The sequence below is a fragment of the Natator depressus genome, chromosome 6 (assembly GCF_965152275.1).
Source record: "Natator depressus isolate rNatDep1 chromosome 6, rNatDep2.hap1, whole genome shotgun sequence".
Lineage (NCBI taxonomy): Eukaryota > Metazoa > Chordata > Testudines > Cheloniidae > Natator > Natator depressus.
Genome location: NC_134239.1, coordinates 118,335,013 through 118,354,557, shown reverse-complemented (window position 1 = coordinate 118,354,557; position 19,545 = coordinate 118,335,013). Strand labels below are relative to the sequence as shown.

Sequence of the window (19,545 nt, the reverse complement as noted above, 5' to 3'; positions counted from 1 at the left end):
CTCTGTGTAGCTTGAAAGCTTGTGTCTTTCACCAACAGAAGTTGGTCCGATAAAAGATATTACCTCACCGATCTTGTGTCTCAAACATTTAAAGAATAGTAGGAGAAGCCAGCATACAATTCACTTAAGATATCCCTCCATTATAAAGTATGAGCATGTGAATAAACATGAATAAATCGGGAAGCATATAGTCTTCCAACATTCAAGACTTGATTATAGGTTCTGTTTTCCATTTCCCATTTTTATTTTAAAATGTACGGTCACTTTATAAAACAAGGAGAACTTTCAGATAACCACTGAGCCAGATTTTCAGCATAGCTACATGGAAATCAATGGAGTTGTGCCAATTTATACCAGCTAAGGATCAGGCCTATTTTTTTTTAAAGTTTGACTTGTTGCAATTACAATGCACACTTATAGATATGCTCATTTTCCTAAAGAACATGTATATTAACTCTGTCATTGCTTGATTTTTTTTTTTACAAAGCTTTTACAAGTGCTTTCAGGATTTTTTGCATTAGCAAAAATAATTTAAATCTTACCGTGAATTCTGGAAGTGGGTTCTTACTCATGCTTGCATTCCCATTTTTTGTTTAAAAATTGAGTTCTAGCCTTTTTGTGTAGTGCTGTCCAGTCAAATTTTAATATATCCTCCTTAAATGTAGCATTTAATTATTTTCCATGTTAATGTGCAGACACACATGGCAAATTTCATGCTCATGTGAGGCCTGGAGTATGAATTTCAAAAGTATTCTCTGCTTACATGTATGAGTTACAGTCAGGTAGAATATTCTAGCTTGCATGATTCGTTATTGGAAGAAGTTTTCTTTTTAAAATGAGATCTCTTTATTATTGTTAAGTATTTATAATTTGTATTACCATAGTGATGAAGAGCTCTACTCAAGTCCAGGACCCCCTTGTGTAATGCACTGCGCAAACACAGAACAGTCCCTGCCCCAGAGAGCTTACAATCCAAGTATAAAACAAAAGATAGCAGCTGGTGTAATCTGATGTAATTCCTTTGGAGTCAATGAGGCTACGCCAATTTACATCAGCTAAGGATGTGACCCATGGAGTGATTTTTCTAGTTTATGGCAAAAACAAAAGGGGGAAAGTTAGCTTTCTTACAGATCTTTACTTTTTTCATTGTTCTTTTCAGTTAGCACGATGCTTTAAACGATCTATAGCTTTCAGAGTATTATGAATTGTTAGTTTCGGTGGAACCATGAGGCTTCTCTCCTTCCTTTCCTCATATTATGTGCAATCAACAATTTTTTGAGTTTGTGCTGCTCCAAAGGCTACAGTTTACATGTATGCTAAATAAAAAAAAAAAAAATACCCTGGTGCTGATCTCAGACCTGTGCCAATCAGAATGTATTCCACTGAAGTCAGTGGAGTTACTGATTTAAAAATGCAGGGAGGGTAGAATCAGGACCTGGGGCTGGTTGAAAATTTTCCATTAACTTTTTTTCAGTGGAAAACGTTAACGAAATTTTTGTCACAGAAAGCATCCACTTTCCTTGAAAATTTTTCCATTTTTTTTTAAATCAGAAAACCAAACCTCTGAAAAATTTCTATTCAAAAAGTGAAAAAAAAGTGGGGGTTTACGAGAGGAGAAGAAATAACATTTTCCAATTAGCTCTACTTAATATGTATTACTCTGTGAAGATCTTTATTCCTGTGTTCACATGCATCGAGACCTTGACATAAAGTCTGCATTGACCTTATTTCTCATGATTTAGGAATTTTTGTGTGTTGTGTTCAGAATTGTACCCCCAAAAGCCATGGACACACTTGGCCACAACCTCCTAGTATAAGGAATAGGTATGACTTTTTGGTTTAAACATATGTTCTGTGATTAAATTAGAAGACCAGTTATTTTGGAAATACTTCAAAATTGCATTGATTTTTGTGAAACATTCTAATGGACACTTTAAAAAGCCACTACAGTAGCTGTAGTGATGGTAAGAACATAAGAATGGCCCTACTGGGTCAGACCAAAGGTCCATCTAGCCCAGTATCCTGTCCTATCACTTTCGACAGTGGCCAGTGCCAGGTGCCCCAGAGGGAATGAACAGAACAGGTAGTCATCAAGTGATCCATCCCCTGTCGCTCATTCCCAGCTTCTGGTAAACAGAGGCTAGGGACACCATTCCTGCCCATCCTGGCTAATAGCCATTGATGGACCTATCCTCCATGAATTTATCTAGTTCTTTTTTGAATCCTGTTATGGTCTTGGCCTTCACAACATCCTCAGGCAAGGAGTTCCTCGGGTTGACTGTGCATTGTGTGAAGAAATATTTCCTTGTATTTGTTTTAAACCTGTCTATTAATTTCATTTGGTGACCCCTAGTTCTTGTGTTATGAGAAGTAGTAAACAACACTTTCTTATCTACTTTCTCTACACCAGTCATGATTTTATAGACCTCAGTCATCTCTCCCCTTAACCGTCTCTTTTCCAAGGACCAACGCTGTTTCATTCATAACTGAAACAAGGAACTCCGAGAACTTGCTCCACTGAACTTGTCAGCATTTGCTATTACAGCAAGGCATGCACTTTTTCAGACTGCTGCACTCTGAAATGTTTGCCCTTGATCAAAGAGAGAAAAGGAAAGGAAGAAGAGAGGGAGGAATAACTCCATATCATTAAACTGGTTTCCCACCTTTGGAATTAAAACTAGCTTTATCAAAGAACAGCTGCTCCAAGGCTAAGGTTACTTGTCCTTTTCTTTTGGTTTGCACTACAGTTTTGTCTTCCCTCTGCTGATGTCCAGTAGCTGACCTCTGTGCTGCTTCACTTTAATTGAACCACAGTGTGGCATTTGAGTTTTGTTTTTAAAGATCTTTGCCTTACTAAACACAGCTCAATCGTGTGCCTGCCCAAGATTCCCTGGTAGGCATTTGAAAACAATTGCTTGTTAGAAAAGACAGACAGAGGAGTCGGAGAAGAATTAATAGAGGTTCTAGTTTTCCTTTAAGGATTCATGCTTTGGATGTGTAATTTTTTTGGTTTTCCCATTGGGAGAAATTATTGTTGGTGGAACAGTCTGTTTTCTGTTTAAAACTTTAAAATAAATGAAGTGGTGTGGGTCACTCCAATTTAGAAGTCTTTCCTTAGACCCCAGTCCTGCCGTGAGATTTATCTGGATCCCCATTAAAGTCAACAGGGCTTCACAGGAGCACAAGGTTCTGCTGAGTTCATTGCATAATCAGGGCTTTAATGTTTCCTTGGTCCTGGAAGTCCTGAGGTAAGAAAGGACTGGGGACCTCAGGATTTGGCCCATAGACTTTTATTTTTGAATTTATCAGCATGCTACTGTGTCTATGGGACTGGACATATAGTGTTCCTTGACACTGTGTAGGTATATGTGGATTTACTTTAATCAACCAGAGTGCAATCCTGCAAAAATAGAGCACAGAACTTATTACCATGAGATGCAGCCGATGGGTCTGGCTCATAATGTAAGTACTGCCCTCAGCAGTTAAGTGTTGGCAGGATTGGGGCCCAGAAGAGTAGAACCTTCTTAATCACAGTTTAGTGCCTAGTTGATGGTACCGTGACCGTGTGCTGTACGTCGTGAGTACAGCTTACAGGCCTGATTCTGCCCTCACTTGCACCAGTGGAAATCCGGAGTTAATTCCGTGGCTCCACTCTGCTGGCCCCCTGGGAGGAGGTATGCATTGTGGTATGGCTGGGGGAGGGGTGTGACTGCAGCCGGCTGTGTCCAGCTGGCATAGGCCCCTTGAGGATGTGGTTCAAAGACATCCTTGGGTTTTCAAGGTTGGAGCCTGTTGTTTGAAATAGCGATGTCATCTTCTTGAGATTATGGTTTCTAGAAGAAAAACTGAGATGCAGGGTTGAGATCGATTGCTTCCTTTGTTTACTGTCGCACACTGCATTACAGGTTGCTCTTGGATCCCTGCCCTGCTGCTACTTCACTAAGTGGCGCTCAGAGCTGTCCCGACCATAGGGCAGACCGGGGAAACTGCCCTGGGCCCTTCACTGCAGAGGGATGTAGGGGGGAGGCAGGGCGGCCTGAGAGGCTAGTGGGGGGCCTGGTGCTGGCAGCAGGGGTCACACCCGCGCCCCGCATTCACTGGCCCAGGCGTTTATTTCTTTTTCGTGCCTGCAGCCCCCTGGGCTCGGCTTCAGGCTCAGTCTCTGCGGCAGCAGCAGCAAGCGACCCAGCCCCAGCCCCAGCCCGCTCTGCTGGCCCACGGCGTCGCCTGCCGCCACGGGGTCCTGGCACCCCTTAACCACTCGTGCCAGGGCAGGCTGACCCTGACCCTTCCCTTTTCTGGTGGGACCCTCCACCAGCACAGGGGGCCCCTCACCCGTAGCACAGGTGAGTGCCAGCCAGTAGTCTCCATCATCCCTCGCCCGTCACCCAGCACTGGTGTCCCCCCAGTGCCCCACACCTCCCTCTTCCACTGCCCATTCTCCCCTTCCCCAGCACTGGGTGGGGTCCTCCAATGCCATCTCCTGACCAGGGCCAGCCCTTATCATGCCCCCTGCCTCAGGATCCTCCTTGGCTTTCAGCTCTCCAGCCTTGGGGTCCCCCTCTCCGCAGTACCAGGACCTGGGGTCCCACACCTCTGCTGTCTCCACCACCCATCAGGACTGGGATCCTCCATCCATCTGCTTTTCTGTCTCCCGCCCCACCCCCAGAGAAAACAGATCTTAGAGCCCCTCCTCCATGCTGGATAGTCCTGGGGTCCCCCAGCACCAGGGCACATATAGAGACATGGGTTCTCAGTGTTGCGAATGCATAATTACATTTTTTTTAAAAATCCACGGAGGGTAGTGAGACCATATGCACCTGGGAAGTGAGTTTGCTGCAAGGAAGTCCAGGAAGGTGGATTTCAGAATGTAAGCGGCGCGACACTGATCGTGATTGGTGAAGGTTTTTTTTAAATTATATGAACTTCATTATAATTATAAAAAAGAACTACAATATAATATAACATTATAATTATACAGCTGAGTGCTATCAATATTTAACTTGCGGCCAGCAGCTGCCCTTGAAATTCTCTGTGACCAGATTTCACCTGTATGAAAAATGTTAAGGGGGGCCCAATTCAGGCTGATTTGCCCCAGGCCCTGCACCTCCTAAGGACGGCCCCGGTGGCGCTATTGATCAAAAGCAAACTTTTCTCGTCTACAGCTGGTTCTCTCAGACCTGGACGTCTCGCCATGATTATCTATGCCACTACAAGCCCACTTGAAACTTTCAGCTAATGCACCCAGTGCCATTCACCATGCAGCTGCCGGCCTGTTTGCTAGGGTTTGCAGCAAAGAGCGGGTTGCTCCAGTTTTATCCATTTCATTGGCTTCCTGTTCCCTTTAGGTGCAATTCAAAGTTAACTTTGGTCTATGAAGACCATTAGGGGTTATGTCTTGGCTATGTTGAGAGGTTGCTTCTCCCTCCACGTACCACCATAGCAACTGAGATGAGATGAAGCTGTTGAGCTAGCGGTCTCCCAGGATGGCTTGGTGTTTCCAATAAAATGTTGGAATTCACTTCTCCTGTTGGTCCTTGCTGACAGGCCTGGTACAAGGCTCTTCGCAGGCATTTAAATGTGTGTTGGGGATTGGGAAAGAGGGTGCAAGTGTGTTGTGTTTGTGAGTCTCTTGTTGCTGTTGTTTAAAATGTTGAGTTATAATTGCAATTGAGTAGGCAGGTCACCAGCAGGATTATTGGCATGATTAATAGCTCATTTAGTTATAGCTTGAAGAACAAGAAAAACCAAACAAACAAACCCTGCCCAACAAATTGTATCCTAAGAGCCTAATTGAAAGCCCATTTTTAAAGTCAATGGAAAGACTCTGACTGATTTCAAAGGGCTTTGGAACAGGCCCATATGTAACCAAGTATTCCTGTCACTGTGCCTCCTCTCTGCCTCCACACACGCTCTTCCCATGTGTTTGTTACACAATTGTTGTATTTTCTCTTAACATAGGCTGTATGTTCTTTGGTGAAAGGACTCTCAATATATGTTTGAATAGCAACTAGCAAAAATGGGCCTGATCCTGGCTGGGCTTCAGGGTGCTACTATAATAAAACATAATAATGCACTTCGAGACTTTTTAGAATTGGATGTATTTTATAAACAAATCCTGCCTCAACTGCATGGAGATAGAGAAGCTTTCCATACCATCAACTCAAGCAAAAAGTTACTGCTTGTTGGAACGTGAGTTCTGTCAGCTCAGGAGATATATGGAAAAACAAAAGCTAGGCATGCCCCAGTGGGCAAACAGAAGACTGGATACAGCCTAATTCTTTATACATCTTATTTCTAGATTGGTATAAATCTCCTCCACCTAGTTACACTAACAACCTGGGAAGCCACTGGGTTTGAGCTTGAGCTTTGTGCAGCAATATACTTAACTTGAAGAAGCTCTCAGTGAAATAACTGCTTGGTTTTTATGTTCAAAACCAGAAGTGGTACCAAAGGGGTACCTTTGAAAAGGACGTGTCTCTGAAAGGCTCCACGAACAAATATGTTTGAAACTTATTGTAGAGGCCTTGTGCGCCTAATGAAACCAGCATATTGTGGAAAGATTCAGGAGGTGTATGCTCATAAAATAACAATGGCAGTAGCTGACTTTGTGTCACAGAGAGTGAATTTCTCGAAATAGCCCTTATTCCCAGTCTGTCTTTGAATTGGTGTTATGCCATTTTGATGATAGTTAAAGAGTTAAGTGCACCAGGGAAGGTATTGAAAACTTGCCAGTAGCTATGGCAGGTGCTGTTTTTTCCTGTCTTCGGTTTGGTCACTAACTAGACTGTCCCGCAAGCACTGTAACTAGGGACATTGTTCAAAACTGAAGGATTCCACTTGCTTTGTGCAGCCAGTTTTTGAGTTATCATTTTTGTATTCTTATTTAAACGTTGAATCTGGAAGATTTCCCAGATGGATTGTCCGCCCCGTTCCACTACATTTTAGATGCTGGGGTCAGACGGGCAGTAAATTGAATCACAGGGTGAATTGTGATTTACTTTATCTCTTCTTGTCAAACAACTTGTGAATTATTCTTATCTTCCCCTCATTTCCCATAAAACATCTGGCTAGCAGATTTAAAAATAAAGAACATCTATATGCCAAAAATGTAGCTGTATGTGTGCCACAGATGATCCATCCACAGCACACCCCAAATGGGAGTTTCTTAATCTGGGATGGGTTTGGAGAAGGATCCATGAGATAATCCACAGCACCGTTATGTATTTTCTTATCTCAGCGCTGACTCAGGCTATTTCGTAATGTTGCTGAATTACAATAACTCAAAGCTATAAACTACTACAGTCACTCCTTGGATGTTAACTAACTTGAATATGGGCTGGCTCCAAGGAGCCCTCTGTATGGGCTGTATCACCTTTTGTTACAGGTTTCTATAGTGCCCAATTCAATCCTGGACTCCAGGCCCTGTCCTAATGCAGATAAATGTCTGAATAAGAGAATCTATCGATTAGCACCAGCTTCTAAACAGTCTTTGCATTTAAATATCTTCTATTCATCCAATTTTACTTCAAGGATTTGTTAAATATTACTGCTAATGAGAGTTCAAACATTACTTTCAGACAACTTAATTTTGCGAGTGTACCTCACTAGTAAACTAGTGTGAATTAAATGTATTCGCATCATCTCTTCCCATTACTTCAAAGGGACTGTCAGTAGTTTAGGCCTAATTTTTTTTAAAGTATTAACAAAAACCTAGTATTCTTCTTTGAGTGCCTGCTCATGTCCATTCCACATTAGGGGTGTGTGCGCTGCATGCACAGTCCCCAGAGATTTCTTCCTCTGTGGTATCCATCAGACTGGCTCTAGCCTCCTCTGGTGCTGTGTGCTGATGTGCCAGTATAAGGGGCCCAGCTGGCTCCGCAGCCTCTCAAGTCCTTCGTACCGCCCGCGACAGTCGCTGGAACAGCTCTTCTTGCTTTGGCAAACTCCTGCTCAATGGTCTTTGTTCAGTCCTTTTCCTATGTTTCTAAGTACCCTGTAGTTAATTTTTCTCAGTTTAGTGTGTTGTAAATTAGTTGGTGATTCTCACCCTGTTAGCGGAGTTTCATCTGCTCCTGGTGCCGGGGCACGCTTCGGTCCCTGGGTTTCAAGCCCAGTGCCTCCTACAACAAGCCTATGCCTGTGAGTGACCCACACTCCAGTTGTCTGAAGTGCCTGAGAGCGACTCCTATTAGGAACTACCACCAGATCTGGTCCCTGGGTTTCAAACCCTGTAAGAGGAAGAACCGGGAGGCCAGATTGAAGTCCCTCCTGATACAGGTGGTGCTCTATCCCTCATCAGCGCCAAGCCAGTCAGACTTGGCACTCAGTACCTCAGTGTTGGTACAAAGTGCTCCTCTCGCTGGGAGAGTCTCTCAGCACCGTTGTCCTTCACCAGTGCCAAAGAAAAAACATAAGCAGCTGGCTGAGAGTGGATGTTTCCCCGATTCTGAAGAGAACGAAGCACGGGGCATGCAGTGGAGTGCGACATGAGTCTGGCCACTCCTCTGCCCCTGCTCCAAGGGCAACACCGGTGACTCCGCCTCATGTACAGACGCCGCTGAGTCCTGTCCCAGACCATCCCTCAGCACTAAAAGGGCAAAGCAGCACAAGCGGGATCATGATAGCATCTACCCTGGAGGCGTTCTTTGCAGCTAGGAACCTGCTGGTGCTATCAGTACTGATGTCGCCAGTGGTATAAGAGTCAGTAGCATCGGTAACGGGGAGCAGAAGGGAGCATGTGGCCCCGGGCTCCCATTTGGTACCATCTAAAGGGAAACCATCCTTGCTTGTCTCAATGCAGGTCTTCCCTCCTCAGCATCGTTCGTTGGCACCGATGGATACTGCCTCTCCATGGTCCCAGGTGGAAGGTTTGTCATCGGACTCAAAGTGGAGTCATATTCCCACTTGAGGAACCATTGCCAGTTCTCCTCCCAGGCAGCCCTACTAGTTGGTGGATCTGGTGCAGGAGCACTGCAAGTACGTGTGGGCACTGGTCTATGCAGATGCAATGGCCATTTTGGAACTGTGGGGTTTTCTGCTGATGCAAAGGCCCTCTTCCAGATGCCGATATTCTGTAGTTTCAGGAAGAAGAGCACCCCCATCCCTATGACCGGCACCCGACCCACACTCCGATACCAAGCCCGGTACCAACCTGCAGGACCCGGTTGGTGCAGAAGGAGCAGGAGATGAACCCCCTGCTATTGCAGGCCTCTTCTTCCTCCTCCCTGGATGATGCAGTGTCTGGGGTGTGCATATTCCCCCTCATGACGACTTCGCAGCTGTTCAAGAGCTGTTGAAAAGGGTGATCTCAAACCTTGGGCTGGAAATGGGGGTAGTCAAAGAATCCTCTCACAGCCTGGTTGATATCTTGACCACCAAGGGCCCGTCAAAGGTGGCCCTCCCACTCAATGAGGCCATTATGGGACTGGTTAAAGACCTCTGGCAAACTCTCTGTCCTCCCTGCCTCCCACTGCCAAAAGGACTGAAAATAAGTACTTTGTTCCCACCTAAGGCTGTGAATACTTGTACTCTTATTCCCCTTCAGGATTCCTGGTGGTCTTAGCGGCTGAGAGGGACAGACGGACAACAAGGAGCGATCTCCAAAGCAAAGGACACAGAGACACAACAGAGGTCCAACAGTCCATTCGGGACCTTCCATTTGAAGGCACTTCGGAGGCCACATCAGTTTGTTCAGAGAAGAATGAACAAACAAGCTTCATGGCCTAAAGGATTCTAGAGACACCCTCAAGTCCCTGGGTCTATATGCCCTGGTGCGTTTGAGGACACACTTCGGACGTCAACAACTGGTCCGCTTCTCAGCTCCACTGTCTTGTCAGGACCTGTTTAAGAAGCTAAACTGGTTAAATGCAGACAACCACTCCCATTCACTTCAGCCTTGCTACCAGGCACTCTCAGATTCTTGGGAGGCTCCAAGTAGAATTTTTGATAGGGTGCTCGAGGGTGTTATACCAGTTCTTGTACCAGATCCTGCCCCATTTTTGTTTTCAGACCATCTCTCCCACTTCAGCCCAGTGTGGTCCTTCATTACATCAGACAGCTGGGTACTGAGTACAGTGGAGGAAAGTTACTCTCCAGTTTATTTCCATCCCTCCTCCCAGCCCCCTTTCCTGTCCCTCTTCAGGGACCCTTCTCATGAGTAGCTTTTGGCCCAGGAGGTACAAGCCTTCCTCCAGGTAGGGGCTGTGGAGGAGGTACCTCAGATCTTGAGAGGGAAAGGGTTTTACTCCAATTATTTCTTAATCCTGAAGGCCAAAGGGGGTCCCAGACCCATACTAGACCTCCATTTCCTCAACAATTACCTCAAGAAACTGAAATTCCACATGGTCTCCCTGGCCTCCATTATTCGCTGCCTGGATCCAGGGGACTGGTACACTGCCCTCAACTTAAAAGACTGTATTTTCACATCTCCATATTTCGGGGCCACAGAAGGTTTCTCAGCAAACCATGAACCAGACCCACTATCAGTTCACTGTCCTCCCCTTTGGCCTGTCAGCAGCCCCTTGTGAGTAGTCACAAAATGCATGGCAATAGTGGTGGCCTTCTCCAGAAGGCGAGGGGTGCAAGTCTATCCTTACCTCAATGACTAGCTGACCAAGGGCGGGTCCAAGACCCAGGTGACAGCCAGCATTTACCTGCTCCAAGCTACCTTCCAAACACTGGGCCTGCTGATAAATGAGCAGAAGTCAGCCCTCATCCCCATTCATAGGATAGAGTTTATTGGTGCCATGCTCGATTCCACCTGGGCCAGAGCCTTCCTCCTAGAGGCCTGCTTCCAGACAGTCTCATCCCTGCTATCACAGGTCAAGGTCTGCCACATCATGACAGCCCGTCTGCTTAGCACACCAGGTGTTTTTACCCCAGATTGTAGGCAAGGTTGTTCAAGTTCTTACGGATAACGCAGCTGCCATGTTTTACATCAACAGGCAAGGAGGGATATGCTCTCTTCTCCACCCCACCCTCCGTGTCAAGAGGCTATTCACTTGTGGAAATTCTGTGTGAAGCACTCAATCCACCTTGAAACTTCTCACCTACCGGGAGCCCAGAACAATCTGGCAGGTTACCTCAACAGATCTTTCTCCTTTCACCACAAGTGGTCCCTTCACACCAATGTAGCCAGGACCATCTTCCAGTGGTGGTGGACTCCCTGTTTTGCTTGGTTGTGAAATGGTCTACAAGGGAAGTGTCAGCAGTTTTGTTCTCTACACGGGCGCAGCCTGGGCTTGCTCACAGATGCCATCCTGCTTCTTTGGACAACGCACCTGTTCTATGTGTTTCCCTCCCCATTCCTCTCATGCACAAAGTCCTACTCAAAGTCAAGCAGAACAGAGCGAGGGTTATCCTTATAGCTCCAGCATGCATGCCAGCACTGGTTTTATACGTTAGTGGACCTGTCAGTAGCTATGCCGATGCCACTCCCTCTCCTCCCAGACCTGATCTTGCAAGATCACAGCCAATTGCTTCACCTGAACCTCAAGGCCCTCCACCTGACCATGGTTAAACCCAGCTGAGTCCGCCAAGTCTTGCTACGTAATAGGAAACTATCTACTGGAGTGACTTACCTTGCCAGTGGAAGCGTTTCTCAATGTAGTTGTCTGCTGGAATATCTGCTTCATCTGAGACAGCAGGGCCTAGCTATTTCGTTGATTTTAAGGTACACCTACCGGCCATCTCGGCCTTCTACCCTCCAGTGGATGGTAGGTCGATTTCTGGCCCAGGTCCCAAACCAGGATATTTGCAGATTGGCAATCTGGTCGTCAGTGCATACTTTTTCATCCCACTACACCATCACCCAGCAGGCTAGAGGTGATGCTGGGTTTGGTAGAGCAGTGTTGCAATCCGCATGTCCATGAACTCTAAGCCCACTTCCTAAGGTACCGCTTGGGAGTAGACTAACATGGAATGGACATGAGTAAGCACTCGAAGCAGAAAAAACAGTTACTAACCTTTCTGTAACTGTTCTTCGAGGTGTGTTGCTTATGTCCATTCCATGACACACCTTTCTGCCCCTCTGTTGGAGTTAGCCGGCAAGAAGGAATCGTGAGGATGCAGAGCTGGCTGGACCCCTTTTACTGGCACATGAGTGCATGGCACCAGAGGACTCCAGAGCCTGCCCAATAGATACCATTGAGGGGAAAATCTCCAGTGACTGTATACGCGGCACGTACATACCTAACATGGAATGGACCTGAACAGCACATCTCGAAGAACAACAGTTACAGAAAGGTTAGTAACCATTTTTAATACAATGGTTGAAGAGGGCATTTGGCACTGAGGACCCAGTTCCCTTAGAGTTTTAAAGTGCAGAGGAAAGATGGTCCAGCAGCTAAGAGGTGGGGTGTTTTTTGGCGCGGGGGGGGGGAGATGTCATCAGTGGGCAAGGGAATAGGTGGAGTAAGGAAATGTTTGGGCCCTTACTTTGCTAGAAACTGGAAAGTGGACAGGATCTCTGATAACATTGTTCTACCTAAAACTGATTGATTTTAAAAAGAAACATCTGGACAAACTTGTAACTCTACACTGGAATTGCTTTTAAGCAGGCCCAATTTTAAGCCTAAACTATTTGATTATGTTCCTCTTACTGCAATTAATGCAATTATAAAAGGTGACCATGCAAAAGAACTACCAGAGAAGCTTTTATAGGAAAGCCGAAGTCAAAATAAAGTGCTGCCATCTTGGAAAGTAAAGTCTGGGGTCCCCTAGCTTTTCAGAAATGGGCGTGCTCTGTTGACAGGTTGAATACTGCTGACCACTGCTTGAGTGGTGTCCAGCCATTCCTGCTAGAGGAGTGGCCACAAGGCCTTTGAAGGGAGGAGGAAAATATAAGGGGAAGCTCACTCCCTGAAATGACCAGCTTGGCCTTGAAGATTCTAGGATAATTGTAAAGTACATCCTTTTCCTTGAAAACAGAAGGATTATTTCACATTGTGATGAGAAATCATAGGTCAAGAACGAAATTCCTCAAGACTCACAAAGAACAAAATACAGTGTGTTTTTAACTGATGCGCTAACGGGGGAAGATCAATAGCAGCAGCTATGGAAAGGGGACTTGTTTGGGCAGAGTATGAAGCAGAGCACTGGCAACATGGCAAATGCGAAGAGTATAAAGTCATGGTTTAGAGAACACATGGCTCTTTAACCTTATTCAAAAATAATAGTGCATGTTTTTCTTAACCTTAGAGTTTAGTCTGCTCTCAGTAAAAACAAGATACATGAAAAACAGTGCACCAGAATAAGCAAACCTCTTTTTCCTGGTTTCTGCATATAAGATTTACAGATACTTAAAATAAACCTATGAAAAACAGACAGAGTGTGCTGGAATTTGCTAACTAGTCGGAGCAATTACCTACAGGTTCCAAAACCCAACTGAGCTTGACTTTTGAAAATAGACTTGGCAAGCTCTTCTTCCTGGTGCTGTTGTAAAGGTGTACATGAAAAGATACTGACCTCTGCCAGAAACCCCAGGAATCCCGTTCAGAGATGAACTTGGGTAATGGTCATGAAGGAATTAAAATAACACAGATGTGGATTAATGTGAAAAAGTAGGCAAAACACTTATTTCTCATTGTGTGGTTTCAGTGTGGCAGAGCCTTTTTAAAATGCTCTGGTGTACCACAGTAATTAAAGGGGTTAAGAACATTAAGTTAACATTACCTAACAAGAAAATAAATGCCTCAGTTGAAAGCCAACAATGTATCCTGTTTGTTTTATTGGAAAAACAAGAATTAATGCAAGTTGCCATGGTAAAATTAGGTTTAAAACCTTTTCAGCAGTAATGATTTTTGTGCTGCTTCAGAGATCACATACTAGTTGATTGTGAAGGCCATAATTTCTGTAGAATCAGACTTCTTTATAAGACTGACACTCCCATTTAAAGGTGATCTGGAAAGGGGAAAAATTGGACTGTCCTCCCACTCTTCCCTCCCCTCCCCCATGTCTGAGGAAGGTCTGAAAAGCTTTTCAATAAAAGGCGCGTTTGGGGGTATTACCCCGCCTTGCTTGGGTTTTTTTACTGTAAAAATTCAGGTCTTTTTCTTGGAAGACTCTATGGAAGACTGGAGAACTATTAAGCTTCTGCCAAGAGAAAAACATGCTGCAAGTAAAACTTGATTGATTGAGATGAGATGATTTTTATTAAGACTATGTAAAACTCACTGGTATTACGGGTGATAGGGGTGTTTTTAACTCAGGAGAAAAGCTGTCAGATATCCTCCAGTAAAATCAGGGAACATAAGACTTTGTTCCTAATGTTTTAAAGGGCAAGCAAAAAAAAAAAATCTGTCCTTTACCAAACAAAACCAGGAACTCTCTTAGGCTTTCTTTCATACGTCATAAAGAAGCTAAAAATGGCACAAACTTCCAGCCCCTTCCCCCCCCCCCCCCGCCATTTGTAGGTTACCATTGATGTTGAAGGGGAGTTTCTTTGTACTATGTAATGTCCATGTTGTTGAGAGCTTGTCTTCAGCGCCATGAAGCCGTCCTGTACTCGTCAATATAAAGCACTGGCACATACCTGGATTTGGCAATAAAAGACAAACTCACTCTGTTAACTTAGCATCTTACTAACAATAACTCCGTTAGAAATATCGCTCACGTGGGTCCATTATAGTTATTAGGTGTGAGAAATACAGTTTTCAAACTGTAATTAATCATTATTTAATAACATTCTTTACACATTTATGGCATCAATGGGTATGACCGTTTTATTACATTTTACCTAAAAAGGCTGACCTGTTTTATGTACTCTTTATGGAAACAGTGCAGTCATAAATTAAAAGATGCAACTCTTTTGGATATTTTACTGGTGGTCCTGTATTTTCCTGCCAGAAGTGCAGCTGTTCTGGGTTTCTCAGGATAACATATAAAAAGGCAGTGTGCGCATTGCAAGTTTATGCTTGAATTGCCAAGCCAGAGGTGGAATGACTCAGCCTTCCCGGGTGCAACTTGTACCAAGATGTGATGAATCAAAACAGCTAGTTTAATCTTAATGGCTTTCATTACAACTGTGGAAAACCAATTCTCATGTATGGTACTGTATCTGGCTTTTAAAGGTTGAGGCAGCCACTCTCCTGGTGGTGATAAGCTGTAACCCTGGGGATTTGATGTGCTTAATTGGGTTCTGTGGACCAGATCCTCAGCTGGTATAAATGGGTATAGCTGCACCAAAGTAATTTACACCAGGTGAGGATCTGGCCCTACATCTTTGTTATGCCAGGGCAGGGATTATGAGTTTATGGCACTAAATGAAACATTCAAGCCCCATTTAGCCCCATTCTTCATACAACACTGCCACTTTACTGGTAGTTCTAAGTGGGCAAAATAACCTGAGTGTTTGCTCTCTCCAGCCCTTTTTTTGGGAGCCCGAGAGCTCAAGGACATACAATGAGCGTAGCCTCTTCCAGCTTCAGGTCACTGGTTCAAATTTGGTCTGGATATTTCCAGCCCTGGTGAAATGAGTTGCTGGTTTCTGTCCACTTGCTAATAGGGATTCTGAGGACACCTGTGTCTGATGCAATTTCCCTATCTGTAAAATGGGGAATATACTTAATTCACAGGGGTGCTGTAAGGATTCCTTCACTAATGGGTCTGGTTTTGCAATCGCCTTGCACCAGTGTAACTTCATGGATTCAGTGGAGTTGCTCCAGATAGACATTCTGGGAGCAGAATGCAGAGTATTGGTGTCACCAAACCCACCAGCAGTCTACTGGCAGTCTAGCATTAACTGGACATAGAACTCCTCAAAGACCCCTTCAGAGCAATGTAGGGAAGCTTGTATTGCCATTGTCCCTCCGGGCTTGTCCTGTGAGTTACTAGGGGCCGTTAGACGCAGGTGGTTCCATAGACTTCTATAGAGTCTGATATCTTTCACGTTCTTGACTAAGTGCTTGAATTTACTCACCACAGATAGCTAGATTTTCAAGAGCGGTGACAAAAGCAACTGGGGGAAAAAATGCATAGATACTCACTGCACCCAGAAAACCTGAAATTTGTGAGCACACCTAGGGATGCATTTTCACACATACTGGCCTGTATTATACGCCTGTGTTTCCCAACTGGTGTGCCATCAGGCCTGAACAGGTGTGCTGCTAATTTTTTTGAAAAACTACACTAGAACAAAAATCCTTCCTTTGAACTTTAATTAGTGTCATAGGTGGATTGCAGTTTGTACTTTTGCTCTCCAGGACCAGGCCCCGTGCGAATATTATGCATGCGTCACATTCCACTCCCCAAAGTAAGGTTAAGATAGCAAATTTGAGTCATAGAATATCAGGGTTTGGAGGGACCTCAGGAGGTCATCTAGTCCAACCCCCTGCTCAGAGTCCTGTGGAGTGGGAGAAGGGAAGAAGAAAGGAATGGGGGGAAAGCTGCCTTCTGATTGGCTGTCTGCCTCACTACCCTGTCTGCTCCAGGGGCAGAGCAACCAATCAGAACTCAGTCTCCCACTTCTTCCCCCCTCCTGCAGCCACCAGCTGGGGGAGGGGGAGGGGAAAGAGCCTACTGGAGCCACCCCTCCCCAGCCTGGAAGGGGAGCAGGGACTCTGCTACAGCCCCCCAGGGTTGGGAGGGGAGAAGAACCCCAGGAGAAGCAGAAGTGAGGTGTGGGGGATGGGTGTGTGGGGGGGTACAGCCGGTGCGGGTGGGGGGCAGAGTTGGGGGGGGTGGGCTGGTCTGGAGGGTAGGGACAGAACTGATTTGGAGACTGGGGAACAGGATTGATTTGGAGGTTGGGGGATAGAATTCATTGCTGGGCTTGGGATGGGCAGATGTGGGGGGTAAGAAATTCTGCTGCAGGGGCCAAAATCCTCCTACCCAATACATTTGGGAGCCTTTTTGGGATTAGGTCATGAATATTCATGAGTTCATTTGGAGACCATGTGGTGTGCCTCAAAATAATGGAAGGTACATCAAGGTGTGTCACGGCACACAAAGGGTTGGGAACCACTGTTATACGCGCATGGGCAGGTTCTTCCAGGTGCGTGGCCTCTGAAATGTGCCCGAGGTCTTGGAACCCTTGTTTTCTGAACTTTACAAGCCATTATGTTGTATTATTTAATCATAAAACTTTTAGAAATCTAGTTTTTATGAGACTATACAAAATATATTTATATGTGGTCTGACTCTTTAATAATCTGTGCTTTAAGTATGTTAGAAATCATTCAGGATACTTCGCTTATTGAGAAGAAGCTAAGTATATTTGATTGCTGTAGTTTCTAATGGTCTTAGTTAGATTCTGAGTGATATTTTTACCATCACTGGAAAAGTTTTCAGTGGTGGGAACTTAAAAACTACTTGGGGTTCCCACAGTATATGTGATATTTGGTTTTGGCCTAAAACCATGTTTCTCTTTGTTTCAGATATCTAAACCATGTCCGAGCTACCTCTCCACAGGATCTTGCTGGGGGCTACACTTCCTCCCTTGCTTGTCACCGTGCCCTACAGGATGCTTTCAGTGGGCTTTTCTGGCATCCCAGCTAGCCTGCATACACCGGCCTGTGAGCAGTGGATTCTGGAGCGGAGCAAGGAGCAAGTCAAGCAAACCTCCAGTGAAACTGCTGCCATCTGCACTATCGTTAACCTGCTGTCACCTTTTTCATATATATATAAAATACTTAAGCACAGCTGGCTTTACTAAAGGTTTTTTTTTTTTTAAGTCTGCACAAGAGCTTTGTAAAGTGGTGGATACATTTTTGCAGAAGGGGAACTCTTTAGTCATGTGGTACTTTGCTGAGAGGGGCTGAAGCAATAAGCCACATCTAATGGAAGATGTGAATAATTCAGCTATGGATGTTTGAGGTTTAAAAAAGAGACTTGTAAATTTTTTAAAATAAAACCAGACTTTTTATTAAATTTTGTGGTTTTACTCTTATTGCAGGGTTTTATTTGCACAAGCATTTAAATGCCATTTTGATTATAACATTGAGTCAATATTCAAACCTATGTTTTTTTTTTCCCCCATAAAACTATTTTCTCCAGCCTAGACGAGTGGGTTTGTTTCCTAATGCCTGTGGGGGGAGACAAGAAAACGTGGAGCTATGCTGACATCGCTCCTATATTAGACATACTTGATGTCACTCCTCATGCTACCTTTGTCCAGAAAGTGGCAGTAAAGTCCCTGGCTAAGAATCCTTCACCTGTGTTCCTGGAGAATAAGCTTAAGTGGAGCATCATTACTAGCTCAAGTGGTTCTAACCGGAGAAGGCTAAAGGAGGCCAAATGATATAGAAAAGAATGCAACAAACCTTTGCTTCATCATTTTGTGTGTGTCATTTCCCCCCCACCCCCCCTTCCAAGGCAATGCAGCTCCTTTATTAAACAGAGCAAGTTTTCTGTGACAGTTTAGAACAGTGGTCCCCGGGGAGCATGGCATGGCCTGAGCCAGCCCCCACAGGGGACAGGGAAAGAATGCCACCCAGGTCTGCTCTGCCCTGGCCCATGGGGGGTGAGGAAGGGCACAGCACCTTTCATTACAGGTAAAAGGGAGGGGGGCCACGAGAGGAAAGTTTGGGCACAAATATTGTGTGTGTGTGTGTGAGGGGGAAAGAGTAGGAAAGGCTAATGCCCTTCAAAGCCTCGGTTGTCTGTATGCATTATAGAGTTTAAAGTAACAGATTAAAATGGAGACTGGAGATGAGAACAAAGGCACAGAGTGAGGAATATTAGCCTCTGCCAACAGATGGCAGAAGCTAGACAGCAAGCTTAACTAGCAGCAAAGGTTAGCCAGGTCTTGGGTAGTTTGAGGCTGCTAGCCTGGTTGGGGAGAAGTGACATGGACCGGTGTTTGAAGCGGAGCGTAGCAGGTGAAAGCAGTTTTGACTGGGGAATAGAACCAGAGCTTCTAGTAGAGGGAGAGATGAAGTAAAGTTTTCAGCTTTATCTTAAAAAGCTGTTAAAAACCAGCTGGTCAGCTTTTTCGAGAGGCAGAGAACAGGGGGGTTGGTATCGCAGGAAAGTGATAGCCTTGCTCCAGGTAGTGTATAAGCATGAAGCAACAGTTAACATTAAACAGGAGCTTCTGCAGTGGTGGTAGAAATCAGGCAGCTGGGCAAGTTCCATACTTTTGCACTGTGTTATAGATTGGCTGCACTGTGTACAAGGTGAATGTGTACTTGTTTGAATTCACACAGGATGACAGAGAAGCTCTTGCTTTGGTTTCCCAAGTAATTCCTTCCACTTGTTGAGTTGTAACGCTTTAGCCGTCTGGTTGTAAATGTGAATGCAGTCATGCTAAGAACGTGCAAATGATTAGATACTTAACTGGCTATTTTTATGTCCAGTTTCCAAATATGGGTGCAGTAGCAGTAATTGGAGGTGCAGTTTTGTACTCAGTATTCAGAAAATCTAGCCTTGGATGTGCTGAAATTCAAGTACTTCATTTATATGCAAATATTTATTGTGAACAAAATGAGGCGACAACTTAAACATGAACTGGAAAGATAAGAGCAATACTCAAATAAGTGCTAAAGATCCTAAAGCGTACTGGGTCACTTAAAGTATACAGTGTAAATAAGTGGGATTAAATGACTT

At 44.8% G+C, this 19,545-nt stretch overlaps 1 protein-coding gene across 1 annotated transcript in view; it reads left to right on the top strand.

Moving 5' to 3' along the window:
* Window positions 1–17,843, top strand: part of MNAT1 (MNAT1 component of CDK activating kinase) — a 181,173-nt gene extending 163,330 nt beyond the window's left edge. Inside the window, exon 8 of the mRNA XM_074957194.1 lies at window positions 17,376–17,843. Within this exon, the coding sequence (XP_074813295.1) occupies window positions 17,376–17,496 (121 nt within the window). The 3' untranslated portion in view covers window positions 17,497–17,843. The remainder of the gene's footprint in view (window positions 1–17,375) is intronic.
* The last annotated feature ends 1,702 nt before the right edge of the window (window positions 17,844–19,545 follow it).